This window comes from Melanotaenia boesemani, chromosome 12 (assembly GCF_017639745.1).
Source record: "Melanotaenia boesemani isolate fMelBoe1 chromosome 12, fMelBoe1.pri, whole genome shotgun sequence".
NCBI classification, from domain to species: Eukaryota; Metazoa; Chordata; class Actinopteri; order Atheriniformes; family Melanotaeniidae; genus Melanotaenia; species Melanotaenia boesemani.
Genome location: NC_055693.1, coordinates 31655558 through 31672202, shown reverse-complemented (window position 1 = coordinate 31672202; position 16645 = coordinate 31655558). Strand labels below are relative to the sequence as shown.

Sequence of the window (16645 nt, the reverse complement as noted above, 5' to 3'; positions counted from 1 at the left end):
ATTACATTTAGAAAAAGAAATGACAGAGGCTGTTTTTATTTAATTATTTTTTTTAAAAAGAACATGACTAGGTCTTTTTGTTTTGAAGGTCTTTTCATTTGTAAAACACTTCGGGCAGCATGGCCTGTTGGAAATGTGCTATATAAATAAACCTGACCAGAATCTCAAACTCTCAAACAGAACAATTCGCACAGAAATATTGTGTTTGTTGACACAAAGTCCTGAAACGGCAATGAAATTTACAACTCCTTCATAATTCAGAGCTAAAATGTACCTGAAATCTTTGTACATATCACTTCTGATCAAATCCAATTTAAACCTTTCACAAGCTGATCAAGAGGAAGAAAAACTAGTATACACTCTTACTTTATTTCTGTGGTGCATATTCTTCCTGCGCATGCGTGAATCATGTAGGGGTTAGGTGGACGAGTTCCAGGAAGACTTGAAAAATGGCAGCAACAGAAAAGAAGTGGACTGTGGTGGAGAGGTGTTTGTTGGAAACTGAAAGAGTTAAGGATCATTGACTGTCTCGACAGTCAAAAGGCTTGAAACAACGCAGACATTTGATCAAATTTGATCAATTTTTCTCCGCCTCCCACAATAGATCACTTTATTCGGCATCCATGTAAACATATCAGTCAGCATCTCTGATCAGATTGGTTTCCGTTAGAGGAAATCTTTGTCCATGTAAACGTTGCTAGTGAGACAATCCACAGACCTGAATGTCACCTGCTGCTGTTTTTATATAGAACCACATCTCACCCTGGGCCAGTCCTTTCTCCTCCTCAGTGTTTGAAATCCTCACCAAAGACCATACCAGGTTCACACTGAGATGTTTGGAGAACAAACAGCATGATTTTGTAATCCAGCCCAACATATCTGTGTGTCATGTGCGTGTTTGTTTTATGGAGTTCCACAAGGGTCAGTACTCAGCCCTCCTCTTTTTCCATCTATTTGTTCCTGTTTGGTTCAACACTTTATTCCAATGTTATGTAGATGACAGCCAAATGTATATGCCTCGTAGAGGAAAAAGTTCTTTTCTTTTACATCACTGCTTGTGTCCACATACACGACCCACTGAGCCATGAAAACTGCATTACCAGCTCTGTTTGCTAGGTGCTAGAGCACCGTTTGGGATAAGAAACACCTTAAAAGAACCATAGAAGAAGATAGTACACATGAAAATAATACTAAAGTAGTTAATGCAGTCATTGCTGCACCTCTGACCACTGGATCCTTTCGCAGACGAAATAATTTCTATGTCCATCGTACACACAGTATCTTAAATTTCAATAAGGAAAAGGCCAAAGTAACAACACTGGATCCCTCCTTGTATATATGGTTTCCTTTTCTCAGTCCAACAAGCCAATCATTGAAAAAGCTCAGTGTTAAAATGGACTTTGAGTTAAAGCTTGACAGTCAAGGCAGTTATACAATCAATTCCTTTTTTCAGTGTTTAAGTGCTACATTAATAAAGTTGGATTAGATCTCAAATAAACTTGAGGCTCAGAATTAACCTTATTTTTTAGGCCTTTGAACAAGATATTTAAGAAGTCTGTGAAAATGTAATCACAGTGTAACTGTGTAATGTCATTTTAGGACATATGAAGAACACATTTAACACACCTAAACAAGCTGTAATTGTTGCTTGAGTCAAGTCTTTAAGTACTAAAATTTGGAATATTAGAGAACCACAAATCAAGAAAGTCTTAAGAAGAAAGCTCTGAATGCATCAACTGAGACTCATTCAGATCAAAAATAAGGATGATAACACAGAAGAAGTCGATTATCACTATATGTCAAGGAGTATATTTGGTGGATAAATCATACTGGAATGTTATCAGAAAATATTTCACAGAATAAAATGTGTTATCTGGTGAATTCATTCCTGGAAACAGCTGATGTGTCCTTGGTTCACATTCTCCGAATCACAAACTATGCTGTCCTTCTCTGCATTAGCTGAAGACATTTAGTCCTCTCATCCTGGATTATAGTCTGAAGTTTTCTCTGAAGGTGGTCACAGCTTCACCTTCCCAGCCAGTGGACTGCTGGGGTAAAGCTGTGAGAAGCGACCCAGAGTCCAGACTGGGAAGACGTTTCTGTAGGAGGTGTAGCTAATGGCACAGCTCTTGTTGGCCACGCCTGCAATGTTCTCCTGGAAAGGAGGAAAAACAGATAAATCTACTATTATATTTCATACCATCATTGTATCATGTCCTTAATTGGATTCATGGCAGAGTAAAAGCAGTATAATGTTGAGTGTATGGGTTGTAACTTGCAGAATCACCTGTGGCCAGTCTCCATTGGGCAGCTGCTTATCAATCAGGAGGCGAACGCCTCTCTCTATGGCCTGCTGGTTGGGATGTCTGCTTATACACAACAAGAGATTTGGTGAAAATGATGGATGGAAACACTTCAATCTGAACAAAACACACCCTAATCAAATCTGAGTTATTCTTTACCTCACAGCCATGAGTCCTAACAAAGCCCAGCAGGTGTTGTGGGTCTGAGCAGTGCTGCTCTGGATGTAACGACGCTGCTCACACGACTCAAAGTCCTCCCCCCACCCTCCGTCCGACATCTGCCGGTCCAGCAGGAACTGACAAGCTTTCTGAACCTCCTCACACACATCCCTGATCACAAAGAATGCAGCCATGTTGGTTCACAAGTCCTGTTCAGCACCATCAAGAGTTCTCGTAGCTTTTTTTAACTTGACCTTTTTAACTTACTCCTTCTTGTAGATGTGGCCCATGCAGGCAAAAGCTTCAAGGCCAAACCAGATTCCATATGTAAAGCACACTCCCCAGGAGCTGAACGCAAGAAACAAAAAGACTGATTATAACCTGTTTGTTAGTTTTTAGGGAGTAAAACACCAAGTCTCCACCCACCCTTCCCAGGACCCATCAGGTCTCTGCGTCTTTCTGCAGTACTCCAGTCCATCTCTTAGAGTGGACCTGAAGAAAAAACAGTTTCCTCTTTAACTTCAATAATAATCTGAAAATGCATACAGAATACGATGATCTGCAAATCTCATCAACTCATATTTTATTCCCAGTAGAACATAAACAACATATCAGATGATGAGACTGAAACATTTTATCATTTCATGGAAAATATGAGCTGATTGTGACTCTGAAGGCAGGAACACATCTGTAAAAAGTAGTTCCAGGGTGATGTTCAGTATGGTGTAGCATCTCTTCTTTTAACATGTCTGTAAACATCTGGGAAGTAAGGAGACCAGTTGCTGGAGTTTTAGGAGAGGAATGTTGTCCCATTCTGGTCTGATGCAGAATTCTAGCTGCTCTACAGTCGTGGACCTTGGTTGCTGGATTTCTGCTTCCATGATGCTCCAGATGTTGTGTATTGGTGAAAGGTCTGGACTGCAGGCAGGCCAGTTCAGTAGCCGGACTCTTCTCCTGTGAAGCCATGCTGTTGTGATGGATGCAGGATGTGGTTCAGCATCGTCTTGCTGAAATCTGCAAGACCTTCCCTGAAAGAGACGTAGTCTGGATGGGAGCAGATGTTGCTCTAAAACCTCCATGTACTTTTCAGCATTGATGGAGCTTCACAGATGTGGAAGCTGCCCACGCCATAGGCACTAATGCAGCCCCATCTCATCAGAGATGCAGCTTTTCACCTGTCCACTGATAACAAGCTGGATGCTCCCTCTCCTCTTTAGTCTGCAGGACACGCCGTTCATGCTTTCCAGAAAGAATTTCACATTTTCACTCAACTCACCACAGAACAGGTTTCCATTTTGCCTCAGACCATTTAAATAAGCTTTGGTCCAGAGAAGACAGCACTGTTTCTGGATTCTGTTCACATCTGGCTTCTTCTTTGCATGATGGAGCTTTAACCTGCATTTGTGGATTTCAGGGTGAACTGTGTTCACAGACAGTGGTTTCTGGAAGTCTTCCTGAGTCCATGCAGTGGTTTCCAGTAGAGAATCATGTCTGGTTTTAATGCAGTGCTGCCTGAGGACCCCAAGATCACCAACATCCAGTTTTTGTCTTGTTGCATGCACATAGAGATTCCTTCTGATTCTCTGACTCTGTAGATGATATTATACACTGTAGATGGTGGGATTTTTTTAATCTTCCACAATTTTCATTGAGAAACATTTTTCTGAAATCGTTCCTAAATTTTTAGACTCAGTTTGTCTCAGATTGGTGAACCTCTGTCCATCTTTACATCTGAGAGACTCTGCCTCTCTGAAATGCTCCTTTTATACCCAGTAATGTTACTGACTTGTTGCCATTTAACCTAATTAACTGTCAAATGTTCCTCCAGTTGTTTTTGACATGCACCAATTACTTTTCCAGCCTTTTGTTGCTCCTGTTCCTACTTTTTACAAACATGTTGCTGCCATCAGATTTAAAATGAGCTCATGTTTTCCATGAAATTATAAAATTTCTCAGTTTTAGCTTTTAATATATTGCTACTATTTTATTGGAAATAAAATATGGGTTAGTGAGATTAGCAAAGCATTGTGTTCTGTTTTTTATTTACATTGTGCACAGCATCCCACGTGTTTGGGAAATCAGGTAATATGTAAATAGAGAAAAACCCAGGGTTTCTTGTGTACCTAATCTCCTCAGCACGGTGATCAGGGTAGTTTTTCTGGAAGTGCCTCAGAGCCTGCATTACTGCCGAGGTACACTCCACGAATGTATAATCTATCATTATGTCGCCTGTTGCAGACAAAGAAAGAAATTATCATACATTTCACAACACATACTGGATCCTCTTTTTCACTCCCTACAGATGAAGATAAGGTCCTAAAAGTTTTCCAGCTTCTAAAGGTCGGTTGGTTTCCTGGTTTCACATCAACATTGCAGGTGAGTCAAGGTCCTGGCAGCATCAGCAGAGGCAAGCAAAGGCTTTTATGTCACTTTGTTGATTATAGGTATTTGGTATAATATCATTAAGAGACTTACCAAATACCTCAGAGGGGTTGAGCAGCTCCAGGAGTCTCCCTCCTCTCTTAGTTTCATATGTGGCAAACCCACCATCTGTGTTTCTCATGCTCAGCAGCTACAAAGATACGACAGAAACATGAAGAAAAGGTGAAAATGTTGCAAGATTACAACAGGACAGGCAGCTGAAATGTCTCTGTTGTCTGAAGTGTTTGGTCATAATTAGATAGGGATTAGATAGGGATTATAAAAATATATGGTTTGTTTGTCTCTGTGATGGAGTGGTGACTTGTGGATAGCCGAAAGCAGGTATGGAAAATGCTGAATGAATGAATTTACAGAGGTTATTCTTGGGATTCTGGAAACATATGCTATTTGCCCGATACTGTCTGTCTACTGCAGATGTCCGGATGTGTCTATTGCAAATTTATGGTGGATTATGAAGATACATACAGCAACAACCAGGTCTACACATGTAGAAGATTTTGAAGTAGTTACCTGTAGTGCAGTCATAGCTGCACCTGAGGTCACTGGATCCACTTAACGATGAAAACATGTTCATAACATTCACCACCATGCTTGGCTTTTTTTATATTTCCTATGCCCATCTTTACCACTCCATGTCAGTAAGTCTTACACACTCTAGGAAGAGATTTAAAATGAAACACTAACTATTGACCTGATTTCCTCTGGTTGCTCTTTCCAGAATTTAAAGATGTATTACGTTCCTTTCTGACCATAAAACTTCATGTTCAGACGCATTTAATGGCACAGTGACATCTGTTATGTGCATTTCTGGAGCCGTCGCTGCCCAGCAGCCTTGCGAGGCTGAGAAACCACACTATGCAACTTTTCATCTGGGACGGCGCGTGACGTTACTGACGGGTTTCGCTTTACGGATGCATCACACGCTAGCAGCAGATATAAACACGCCGGCTGTTTTGAACACACACCGTGGCTGATTCAACAGAGAAACCTAAGAAAACATCACTGGACTAAGAGAGGACAAAACAAAAAGGACAACAGGAGCTAAGACAAGAGTCAAGTCGTTTACTGTCTGGCTTTCAGCTTTTTAAAAGGCTGTAAAAGGTTTGATAAATATCAGGGTGAGAGGCCATGAAGGACTTTACAACTCAACAGTAAAATCTTGAAATCATTTCTCAAACATACTGGGAGCAAATCTAAGATGCAACCAGAACTAATGTGCTGTCTTTTCTAGGTTGCAGTTAAACATGTGGCAGCTGAGTTGTGTAAAATCTGGAGTGGATTGATGGATTTCTGGGAAAGACGTGTGAAAAGGCTGCTGCAATAGTTTAGGTGTGAGGAGATAAAACTGGATGGACTCTGTATGTATTGTATGCAAACACATACACATGCTTTTTTTTAAAAAAGTTATGCATTGTTGGCATTAAACATTAAATGTCTTTAAATTTTCACAGTGAAACTGACTGGAAAAAAACATAACATCACTTCCTTTGTACTGGTTAAATAAAGGTTTGAAGAAATAGAAAAACTCACCACATTGACAGCATCATACAGACGCTCGGTGGGGACGGGCTCCCTGATGGAGGGACAGAGCTCCTCCAGCAGCATCAGGGACTTCAGGCCCTCTGCAGTGCAGTCAACCACGATCCAACCACAGTCACGAGTACTGAAGGGGAAACCTCCCTGACAAACAGGGACACAGACATACACACACATGGATTTCCTTTTCTGTTTGGAGGGAATTTAAAAAGAAAGCGTTGGTATTGTGTAATATTGGCTGTACCTTGCTGTTGTGTCTGTAGTATTTCTGGTATTCAGGAGGATTCTCGGGTATCTGGATGAGTGACATGAGAAAACATTTAGAAGAGAAGCAAACATTCATGTCACAGCTTTGATCTTTGGTTCTCCTGAATGCCTTCGGTGCTGCCGTTAACAGAGCATCAAGTTTAGGAAGGTTTCTTCAGCTCAGGAAAGGACGTGTTTTATAAGTAGTGTTTGTTTCCACTGGTGGGTGAGATGCCTGGTTAATGTACCTGAGTGATGGTGAGAAAGTGATGGGCTTCACAAAGACACCCTGCCAGTCTAGGGTCTTTTTGGGCTCCTGCCTAAAAGATTTCAAACATACGCATAAAATGATTAAAACTCTTATATTTTTTAACTCAGTACAACATGTTGTGGCCAAGTTTAGTTTAAAACACTGAAAGTCTGGCAGGACATTTTTATGTTACCTCAAGAAAAGCCTGAACAGCAAAACAAGTGTCCCAGAGCTGAGATCCATTTGTTCCCTATAAGGAAGAAAAATGACATGAAACTTCTTTTATGAGACAAAACAACGTATGAAACTATGGATTTATTGACATTAGGAGGTCAAATAAGTGGGTCTCATTAAAGAAGTCAGATCAAATTGATGCTCTGGTAGTTTTCACTCATCATTTTGTGCCTGTCTGAGCACTTTAATCTTCCAAAATGAGCCAAAAATAGAAGAAAAATTTCACCTGCATTTTCATGCCGTCCAATCCCAACCTGCAATACAGAAAACTCACCATCAGCCTGTTTTCATCTTTCATCATTTTCAGCTCCATGAGTGTGTTTTGTTTTGTTAATAATCATTTAGGTGGCAGCTGACTGACCAGAGGTAGTCGGGGATCCTGGACACATGCTCCTGAAAAGCTGGTGAGGAGGGACCGTCGACATGCCAGCGAACCAGCATATTGATAGTCTTGGAGATCTGAAGAGAAAAGCAAACCGTTTAATTTTAAACCTTCATTTTTTCAAAGTTTTGCATCGAATGATATGAAACCATGAAAATAAGTGTTATATTTTGCTAGTTTCTTTGACTTCATGCATCTTGTTTTATTTAACATGTTCTATTTAAGTGTGTTTCCTTATCTCATAATGTAGCTATCCTCTTTTCCTTCCTAACTTTTCCTTTGGGATATGTGAATATTTATTACCGGTTCGATGCTGATACATTTGGTGAAGCGGTCATCAGCCTGGATGTGTTCGTACAGCTCTTTGACAGCCTTTTCTCTCAGTGTGGTGCTGTGGTGGGCTTCATACACATTCAAAACCACTGAAAAGAAACAGGAACAGTGTTTGGTATTTTTACTGTTATTTATCCCTATAATGCCACAGGTATCATATTTGAAACATACAGTTTCTGAGACCTTTTGCATCAGTTTATTGTAAAAACTGCTCAAAACGCTGTTGTACACAATCTGATACCTGTCTTCTGCCCCCTGGTGGATACTAGGAGCCAGAAGCCTTTACAACAGTAGTTTGGACATATCACATGGTAATAAATGTTAAATATACAAAAATATATTTGTTAATTATTCTTTTACATTTTATTAAAGGGCCAAATATAAAGTTTAGATTAAAAAAATGTTTGATTTTTCTCTCCATTTTTTCTTGGGTCGGGTTTCAAAGGGTTGCATTTAAAAAAAAAGGTGCATGCTACATACTGTATGTATTCAAACAGCCCATGGAATGACTTAAAGATTTAAGTCATACATGGGCTGTTCTCTGTTAGTTAGAGGTTAGAGGTCCAGCCTTTGACTAGACCATCTAAACTCATTTCTTCAGCAGGATGCTGAGGGTCATTGTCCTGCTGGGACCTCCATCCCAGTCTCACATATCTGGAGGAATGAAACAGTTTTCCTCCAGAATTTCCATGGATTTCGCTCCATCCTTCATTCTCTCAGTTCTGACCAGTTCCACAGTCCATGCAGATGAAAAAAATCACAAAATGATGCTGCTATCACCGCGTTTCCCTGCAGGGATGGAGTTCTTGGAGTTTTCACTGAAGTTCATTTTAGTTTCATCTGGCCAGAGGACCTTCTTCTAAATGTTCAGGGAGCTTCTCACAGAAATTATGTGGTTTAATCTGCCAAAAGCTGCACCTTATTTGATTAATTATGTGACTTCTGTAGGTAACTGGCTGCATCAGATATTATTTAGGGGCATTATAGCAAAAGGAGTTTTAAAACACATGCTTTTACCTTTACTGCAAGCCACTGTGTTATTGCAGAAAAATAAGATTTAACCACATTTATTGTTCATTTTTATGCATTTTGATGGATGCCTGAAGATCAGAGGAAAACCATGTATCCCTGCTTTCAAATTCACTTACAAAACTTGAAAATACAACTGTAAATGCATGAACACACAATTGCTGACAACGTAAAACGTTTCTTATTATTAGCTGTTCCATGGGTGTTGTTAGCGGGTTAATCATCATTGTGTTGTGCATACATACTGTAGGCGAAGTTCAGCAGTGTGCTGTGAGGTGTGTACATGTCACATGCTGCCACATTGTTCCTCTGAGCAGGCCAGTTAATGGTGGAATAATCCTGGACATACAGCTCCTAGAGGATTAAATAAGTTAAACAAACACTCACGTAGTTTTTATGTTCATGATGCCTAGAGACATAAAAATAATAATAATAAAAAACCTTATTAATATAATCACCTTATAGTACCAGTCAAAAATTTGTAGACACTCCTGTTATTACACATTACTACAATACACAACCAGTAAACCAATATTTTACTCTTTAATAGAACCTTAAAAAATAAAATGTTGAAAGCTGAAGACACTATTTCATGAAAATTATGAGCTCATCTTTAATTTTGATGGCAGAAACATCTAAAAAAAAAAAAAAAAAAAAAGCTCCACTTTTGATCCGTCTGACGAAAAATCAGTTTTCTACTTTCAGTTTTCAGTTTGACTGCTTTTTGTCTTTTTTCCTTTTGTCCCAGAAAAGATGCAGATGTTTCTGGATCATGTTCACATGTCGGGATGCAAGGAAGCCCTGATGCAGAGCGGCGGCACAATCAGGTGCTGAGGTAGTAGCAGAGCAGCTGGATGGATGCAGTTAGAGCAAACGACACACCAGATCCCCGTTGGCCGAACATCCCATGTGTTAGACCAGGAGAGAATATACAAACAACAGCGCTGGGAAGATTGACACGTCTGCGTCCTCTGGGACAGAAATGGGACATGCGAGCTGATCTGGATCACCCAACTCATCTTCCCATCCAAGATCACACAGACAGCCCTCAGGCTGGATGTTGTGTAGCCTGCAGCTGCTAATAGGCTCTGTGGCAGCAGAATGCATAGAGAGAGGGGCTGGGCTGCCACCATCCACCCGGTAGGAGTTGGATGCAGAGCCGTTGTAGGGAAATCCACCACAACCCAGCTTCTCTGTGCTGGTGGAAGGATGGGAGCAAGCCTGAGGAATTCCACCAAGGAGCTGGTGGAGGAGGCGAAGAAAGCTTGCTAGGTTGTGGCTATGGAGGCGGGACATGAGCTAGGGTTGAACACCCCGAAGAGGGCAGCTGCAGGGGCTGGTGGGGAGAAGCATGCAAGCAGGGATTTTTACAGGTTTTCAGACTCCACTGGTGATATTGTGTACTGCATATTTGAAATCTTATATTAAAAGATATTTTCTGAAAATACTCCACAGTTTGTAGATGCAGTATTTTGCAGGCTGCTGAATGTTTGCCCATCTGAAACTTTGCCTCTCTGAGGTGCTCTTGTTTCCTAGCCTGTCGCCAGGTAAACTAATTATTTACAACACATTCCTCCAGCTGCTTTAGCACTGTTTAGTTTCTACATGTCTACATTCTACACTTACATAACTGAACATATGAGACAGATTTAGGCCAGAGATTAGAAACTCCAGTCATTGAGGAACACTCTCCTGCAGGTTTTAGATGTTTCCTTGCTGCAACACACCTGACTGAAATGAAATGGTTCTCCAACAGCTTGTTGTCAAGTTCTGCACAAGTCTGCTAATGACCCATTAATCTGAATCAGGTGTGTTACAGCAGGGAGACAGCCACAACCTGCAGGACACCAGCCCTCAAGGGCCGACGTTGCAGATTCCTGATTCAAGAAAAAATAAACTCCTTAAACGTATGGAAACGACAGGAAGAAATTAAGCTGTTAATATTAAGAAATAGATTTAAATTCTGTTGTGTTGCGATATTCATAAAGTCCATCCAGCTTGTTTGTTATAAAAAGATTAAACAGGACACTGCAAGCAGTTTTTCACTTATAAAAATCTTATAAGTAAAAATTTGTAAGTAAAAATTTAAAATATAAAATTTAAGGTGAACAGACACAACACAACACAATGTAGAGAGCAGTCTGACAATTTTCATTTAACTATGAGAGACATCATATAGTAAAAATGAACTATGAACTGAAAGAAATTGTCAAGTCTTAATGTAATGAGCCCTCTTGTGGTTCATGGAGGGTCTGGCACCTGTCTGAGGCTGAGAACCAGGGGGTCTTCCTCTGCAGTCAGCCTGACAGCATAACAGAAACTCATGGGCAGGTAGACCTGACGACAGTGACACCACAGGGTGGAGGGGTGGGCTGGCATCCAGGTGGGGAACAACCTGAAAACAGACACAGCTGTTTTTAGAACAGGTCGATTTTTAGAGAGGAAATGTTCATCTCTGGTTGAAGAGAACAACATGGACGGTTGGTTCTTACCACATCTCTGGTAGTAATGTGTTCATCCCCTCCCAGCTGTAGACGTTTAAAATAGACAACCAGAATTTACCCCATGATGGAATCCCAACAGCACCACCTGCACACCAACCACACAGAGAGCTTCAGTAGTCCAGGTGATTTTTGTCATGTTGTTCCTGAAAACTTGCCTTAAACTGTGTAAGAATATGAATAAATGAATGTTTATTGTCACCACACTCAAAAACAACAGAACAAAATTATAAACAGCTCTCCAAGAGATGCAAACAGTCACTGCCACACACATTCTCACGCATACTCAGATAAGAAGACTGGATACTGGTCAAAAACGTACACATTGAATACGAATAAATAATGTAAAAAAGATCATTAAAATGCTAAAAATATTAACCACCTAAACACCAATGTAGCAGTAATGCACCAAGCAACGTAAGTGAATAAAACTGGCCTTATCTTCAAAGAAAGCCTAAACTTATTACCATTTTATACCACCAGAGGGCAGATACATGTTTCTCCAATGCTAACATGTTTTATGATGGTGGTTTATTATAAGTTTATTAGGAAAACCAAGTTAGAAAGACACCCTACTGAGCTGATGAGGATACAGAGCATGTGACAGAGGAAGCATACAAACACGTTGGTGTCCCCTAATGAAGACTAATTCCACATCTTGCTTGCAACCTGTCTCTTCTCTAAACTGGAAGGCTGGAAACCAAAGATGTGACATGCAGTTAGTCAGCTTTAGGACACTGGAGGACAATGACGGCTCCAGGACTGTGTAGAATGAATCAAAATAAGTCAGAAGCACATATTTTAAGGTCAGAACGTCACATAGTGTTACTTTAAGGAAAGGTATACAATATCCTTGTTTGTTTGTTTGTTTTTTTAAGGTATCAATATATTTTCTGTACAGAGGGTTAATAGATTAAGACTGTAGAGAGAAGACTACAGGCCGACCAGTTCAGTACCTGCACTTGTTTCTTCTGCAGCCACACCTCTCTAATATGAGCAGAATGTGGGTTTGCATGGTCCTGTTGAAAAATGTATGACATCCCTGGTAAATAAGTTCTCTTGATGGCAGCATTTGTTGCTCTAAAATCTCCATTAAACATTTCTGTGATTATTCTGCTGCCACAGAAAGTGTGAAACTTTAGCTAAAGCCAGTAATATAAACCCATACACTCACAGAGCCTGACTTTGGCACTTGGATGGTCCTGTTCTCTGGTTCAGAACACACAGCATCAACGTTGTTCAAAAAAAACATCAGGAATACTAATTCTTCTACCACAATACACTTGATACTGATCAGACTGATCACAACACATTTCTACTGTGTGACTCTTTATTCCAGATCCCTCTGAGCCCAGAGAAGTCAACTTCACCTCTTAAAAGATTAACAGATGGCTTCTTTTTTGCACAATTTTGTCTGGTGGCATCTTGTTTTGCACAGTCATTTAACAGCCAGAAGGACCGTGGTTTAAATCTGGGCTGGAGGCTTTCTGTGTGGACCCTGAATTCACATCCTTCCACAGTCCAGCATGCAGGCATCAAGCATGTCAGGTTAAATGGTTCATCTAAACTGATCCCTGGGGTGAGTGTGAGCATGTGTGGATAGGATCCCAGCTTACCCACAACCCTGAGTTGGATTAAATAAGTATATTTAAAAAAAAAAAACACTTCATCAATGGATGTTTTAGTAAAGCACGACATTGCTCCACCTGTGTGTTACCAGTTCCTGGTTTATTCCTACCTTTGCTATGGAGGTTGTTCCTGCCACGAACCATATCTGGGTCATCAGGATCCACTCCCAGGATCCTCAATGAGGTGTAGTTCAGTGCAGTGCCAAACACAGTAGACTTATCTTCAATATGTCTGCAGGGAAACAACAAATACATGGACAGATCTTACAGAAGAGGTCCATGCCCATACTTCAGGGTTTGGGTTGCAAGGCTCCAAAGTGGCATAAAGTAAAGAAGGAATAGAAGGTCACTGAGATTATTTCTACTACTCAGACTGCTCTTTATAACTAATGACTCCTTCTGTACCTTGTTTTGGTTTCTAAAATAATCAAAACTTCATAAAAATGATTGTGGATGTGCTGAAATTTATCTGCCTTTATCATTTCTGTATCGTCTTCCCTCACTGTGTTGCCTTGATGATAACACAGCACTCCTTCACAGGGTCTTTGAATAAAAAACATGAAGAACACATGTTGTATTTTCACTCTTTCACTATTAATTTATCTTCCCCGAGAGTGTGGATTGATTTCACCGACACTGTTGACTTACAGACCCCAGCCTCCATCTGGCAGCTGAACCGAGCGCAGGTACCTCACCATCTCCTTTTTCCAGGCCTCAGGCAGAGAGATCTTAGCCACGTGACACGTGATGAGGAGACCTGGAAAGTGTATTTAAAAAAGTTCATGACAAAAAAAAACTGCTGTCAAATCTTCCCGGTTTATTTTTGCATTAATGGCAGTAGAAATGGTGCTCATGTCTGGTGGGAAACAAAAGAATAATTTACCTGGGAGCAGGAAGAGAGGCCCACCATAGTCCCCTGCCCAGTGGCCATCCTCTCCTTGGAGGCGACTGTAGAAGTTCATTCCTTTCACAGCAGCATCCACAGCAGTGTGGACGGCAGGAGAGTCGGCCACAAACTTACTCTGTGGGGAGAATCAGAAATAATCAGAAGGAAAATGTTCATTTTATGAGTTCACTCAGTTGTTCTAACAAGTCTGTTTATAGTTCGTTAGTTTTCAAGTGGATTTGCTTCTTAAGAACTCAACCAAAATTGGAGAGAAGCACAAAAAAGTGAATCTACAACAAAAATTTACAAGAAAGTTTGTTTGGTGCCATTCAGGATAAAAAAGGACAGTCTAACTTCAGAAAAGAGAAAACAACTGAAGGCTTACAGTGTCCAGTCCTAGAGAATGGGCTTCCAGCATGCTCTGCTCTCTGTCTGGGGTGTCCTGGTCTTCCACGTAGCACCAGGTCTGCCTGCCCTCCACATTAGTCAGCCTCCAGCGGCTCAGATCTGTGGCTGGTTCGGTCTTGTGAGGACCCCCTCGCCTCCGCAGATACCTGAGCGGACAGAAGACACTGTGTTGTAGTTCGCCTCATGATTTTATATACTAAAATGTGCTGTTACCATTATTTCATTTAGAGGAGATCATCACAGTAACCAGACAACTTCTATATTGAGACCTTATCAGAACATGTGGAGATGAGAAAATGCAGATGTGTTGCTTATTTTTTCTTTAACTAATTTATTAATTTTGTGTTAGTGATGAATTAAAGGCCTTGTTGCTTGACTGTAATAACTTGTTTAAACAGAGATGACTTGATTATCAAAAAGTTAACTCATCATATAACATGATAACTGGTGCTTCTGGTTTAAGTGGAACTACTTTGAGCCGTTTGAATTAATGTTGTTTAAGCTCAAAAAAATAAAATCAAAGAAGAAAGAAATACTCACATCCCCTCCGTCATAGCTCCACCTGACGAATCCAGAATTGATTTATGAATGAAGGTTTTCTGACTTGTGAGTGAGTAAAGTGGCAGTGATGTCAGGGGTGGAGAGAAGAGATCAGCTCTCACAGGAATACAGATAAGAACATCACTTTAACGAGAGAACTTCCTTCTGCACCAACAGCAGTCTGATTGGAGGATAGTTTTATATGTGTACACATATACATATCTTTCACTGTATGGTTATTGAACCTTACTTTTCACTTGAATTTCAGAAATTAACTTTTAAATCTTCTCAGAGGAAGCATGTCATAAGTTTTAGTGCTGGTTTATCCATGTGTTTGTACGGTATGTGTTAAATGATGTGAAGCAAAGGAGGTCAGGGTGACTGTTTTCTTCTCTCTAGATTACAACTCTGTAAACAAGACCAGCTGTCGGGCTCCAGCTGCTCTTGTTTAAAATCATCATAACTCTATCATGAATTTGGACATCCTTAAAAGTGCTGAGACGCTTCCTTGTCAGCTTAATGCCCGTACATATGGAAAGAAGAGAAGTGGAGTTTCCAGTCTCATTTTATCCATCTAATTTCATAACAACGTGACTTTGCAAACTTTAGCCATCTGGCCATGCTTTTTGTAGGCAAACCTTTCAAGTCAGCCATCATTTTTTCATCATTTGTTTAATTTTCCTACCAAAACACTTTAAAATTTAACATACTAACTGAACCTGGTAGAGACTGAGATTTTTTTTGTCTCATTTTTTCTTTTTTTGAGCACTGATGAGTCAGACCTGGGTTGAATTCTGAGAATAATTAGCAACTAGTTGAATGTTTTTCACCTATAGTCATTTGTTGTTGATACAGAGTAATGGCCTCCTTCAGGACAGTGTCATAAATGAGTATTAAATAGTTAAATCACTAGTAAGCAATATTTAGTCATTACATTTAGAAAAAGAAATGACAGAGGCTGTTATTATTTAAGTATTTTTTTTTAAAAGAACATGACTAGGTCTTTTTGTTTTGAAGGTCTTTTCATTTGTAAAACACTTCGGGCAGCATGGCCTGTTGGAAATGTGCTATATAAATAAACCTGACCAGAATCTCAAACTCTCAAACAGAACAATTCGCACAGAAATATTGTGTTTGTTGACACAAAGTCCTGAAACGGCAATGAAATTTACAACTCCTTCATAATTCAGAGCTAAAATGTACCTGAAATCTTTGTACATATCACTTCTGATCAAATCCAATTTAAACCTTTCACAAGCTGATCAAGAGGAAGAAAAACTAGTATACACTCTTACTTTATTTCTGTGGTGCATGTTCTTCCTGCGCATGCGTGAATCATGTAGGGGTTAGGTGGACGAGTTCCAGGAAGACTTGAAAAATGGCAGCAACAGAAAAGAAGTGGACTGTGGTGGAGAGGTGTTTGTTGGAAACTGAAAGAGTTAAGGATCATTGACTGTCTCAACAGTCAAAAGGCTTGAAACAACGCAGACATTTGATCAAATTTGATCAATTTTTCTCCGCCTCCCACAATAGATCACTTTATTCAGCATCCATTAAAACATATCAGTCGGCGTCTCTGATCAGATTGATTTCCGTTAGAGGAAATCTTTGTCCATGTAAACGTTGCTAGTGAGACGATCCACAGACCTGAATGTCACCTGCTGCTGTTTTTATATAGAACCACATCTCACCCTGGGCCAGTCCTTCCTCCTCCTCAGTGTTTGAAATCCTCACCAAAGACCATACCATGTTCACACTGAGATGTTTG

The 16645-nt window shown here is 40.2% G+C and overlaps 1 protein-coding gene across 1 annotated transcript; it reads right to left on the bottom strand.

The window, feature by feature from the left end:
- Window positions 1-1333: 1333 nt before the first annotated feature.
- On the bottom strand, window positions 1334-14477 carry LOC121650130 (lanosterol synthase-like). Its single transcript, XM_042001457.1, has 21 exons — window positions 14315-14477; window positions 13927-14065; window positions 13692-13800; window positions 13154-13275; window positions 11407-11503; window positions 11174-11309; window positions 9160-9268; window positions 7856-7974; window positions 7532-7629; window positions 7397-7424; window positions 7130-7186; window positions 6935-7006; window positions 6685-6735; window positions 6435-6584; window positions 4938-5034; window positions 4586-4691; window positions 2889-2954; window positions 2730-2810; window positions 2463-2633; window positions 2288-2366; window positions 1334-2155 (listed from the first exon to the last, which is right to left on the bottom strand). Exons 1-21 carry the CDS (start codon window positions 14345-14347, stop codon window positions 2018-2020), a joined length of 2058 nt encoding a protein of 685 aa, XP_041857391.1. The 5' UTR covers window positions 14348-14477; the 3' UTR covers window positions 1334-2017.
- Between the last annotated feature and the right edge of the window lie 2168 nt (window positions 14478-16645).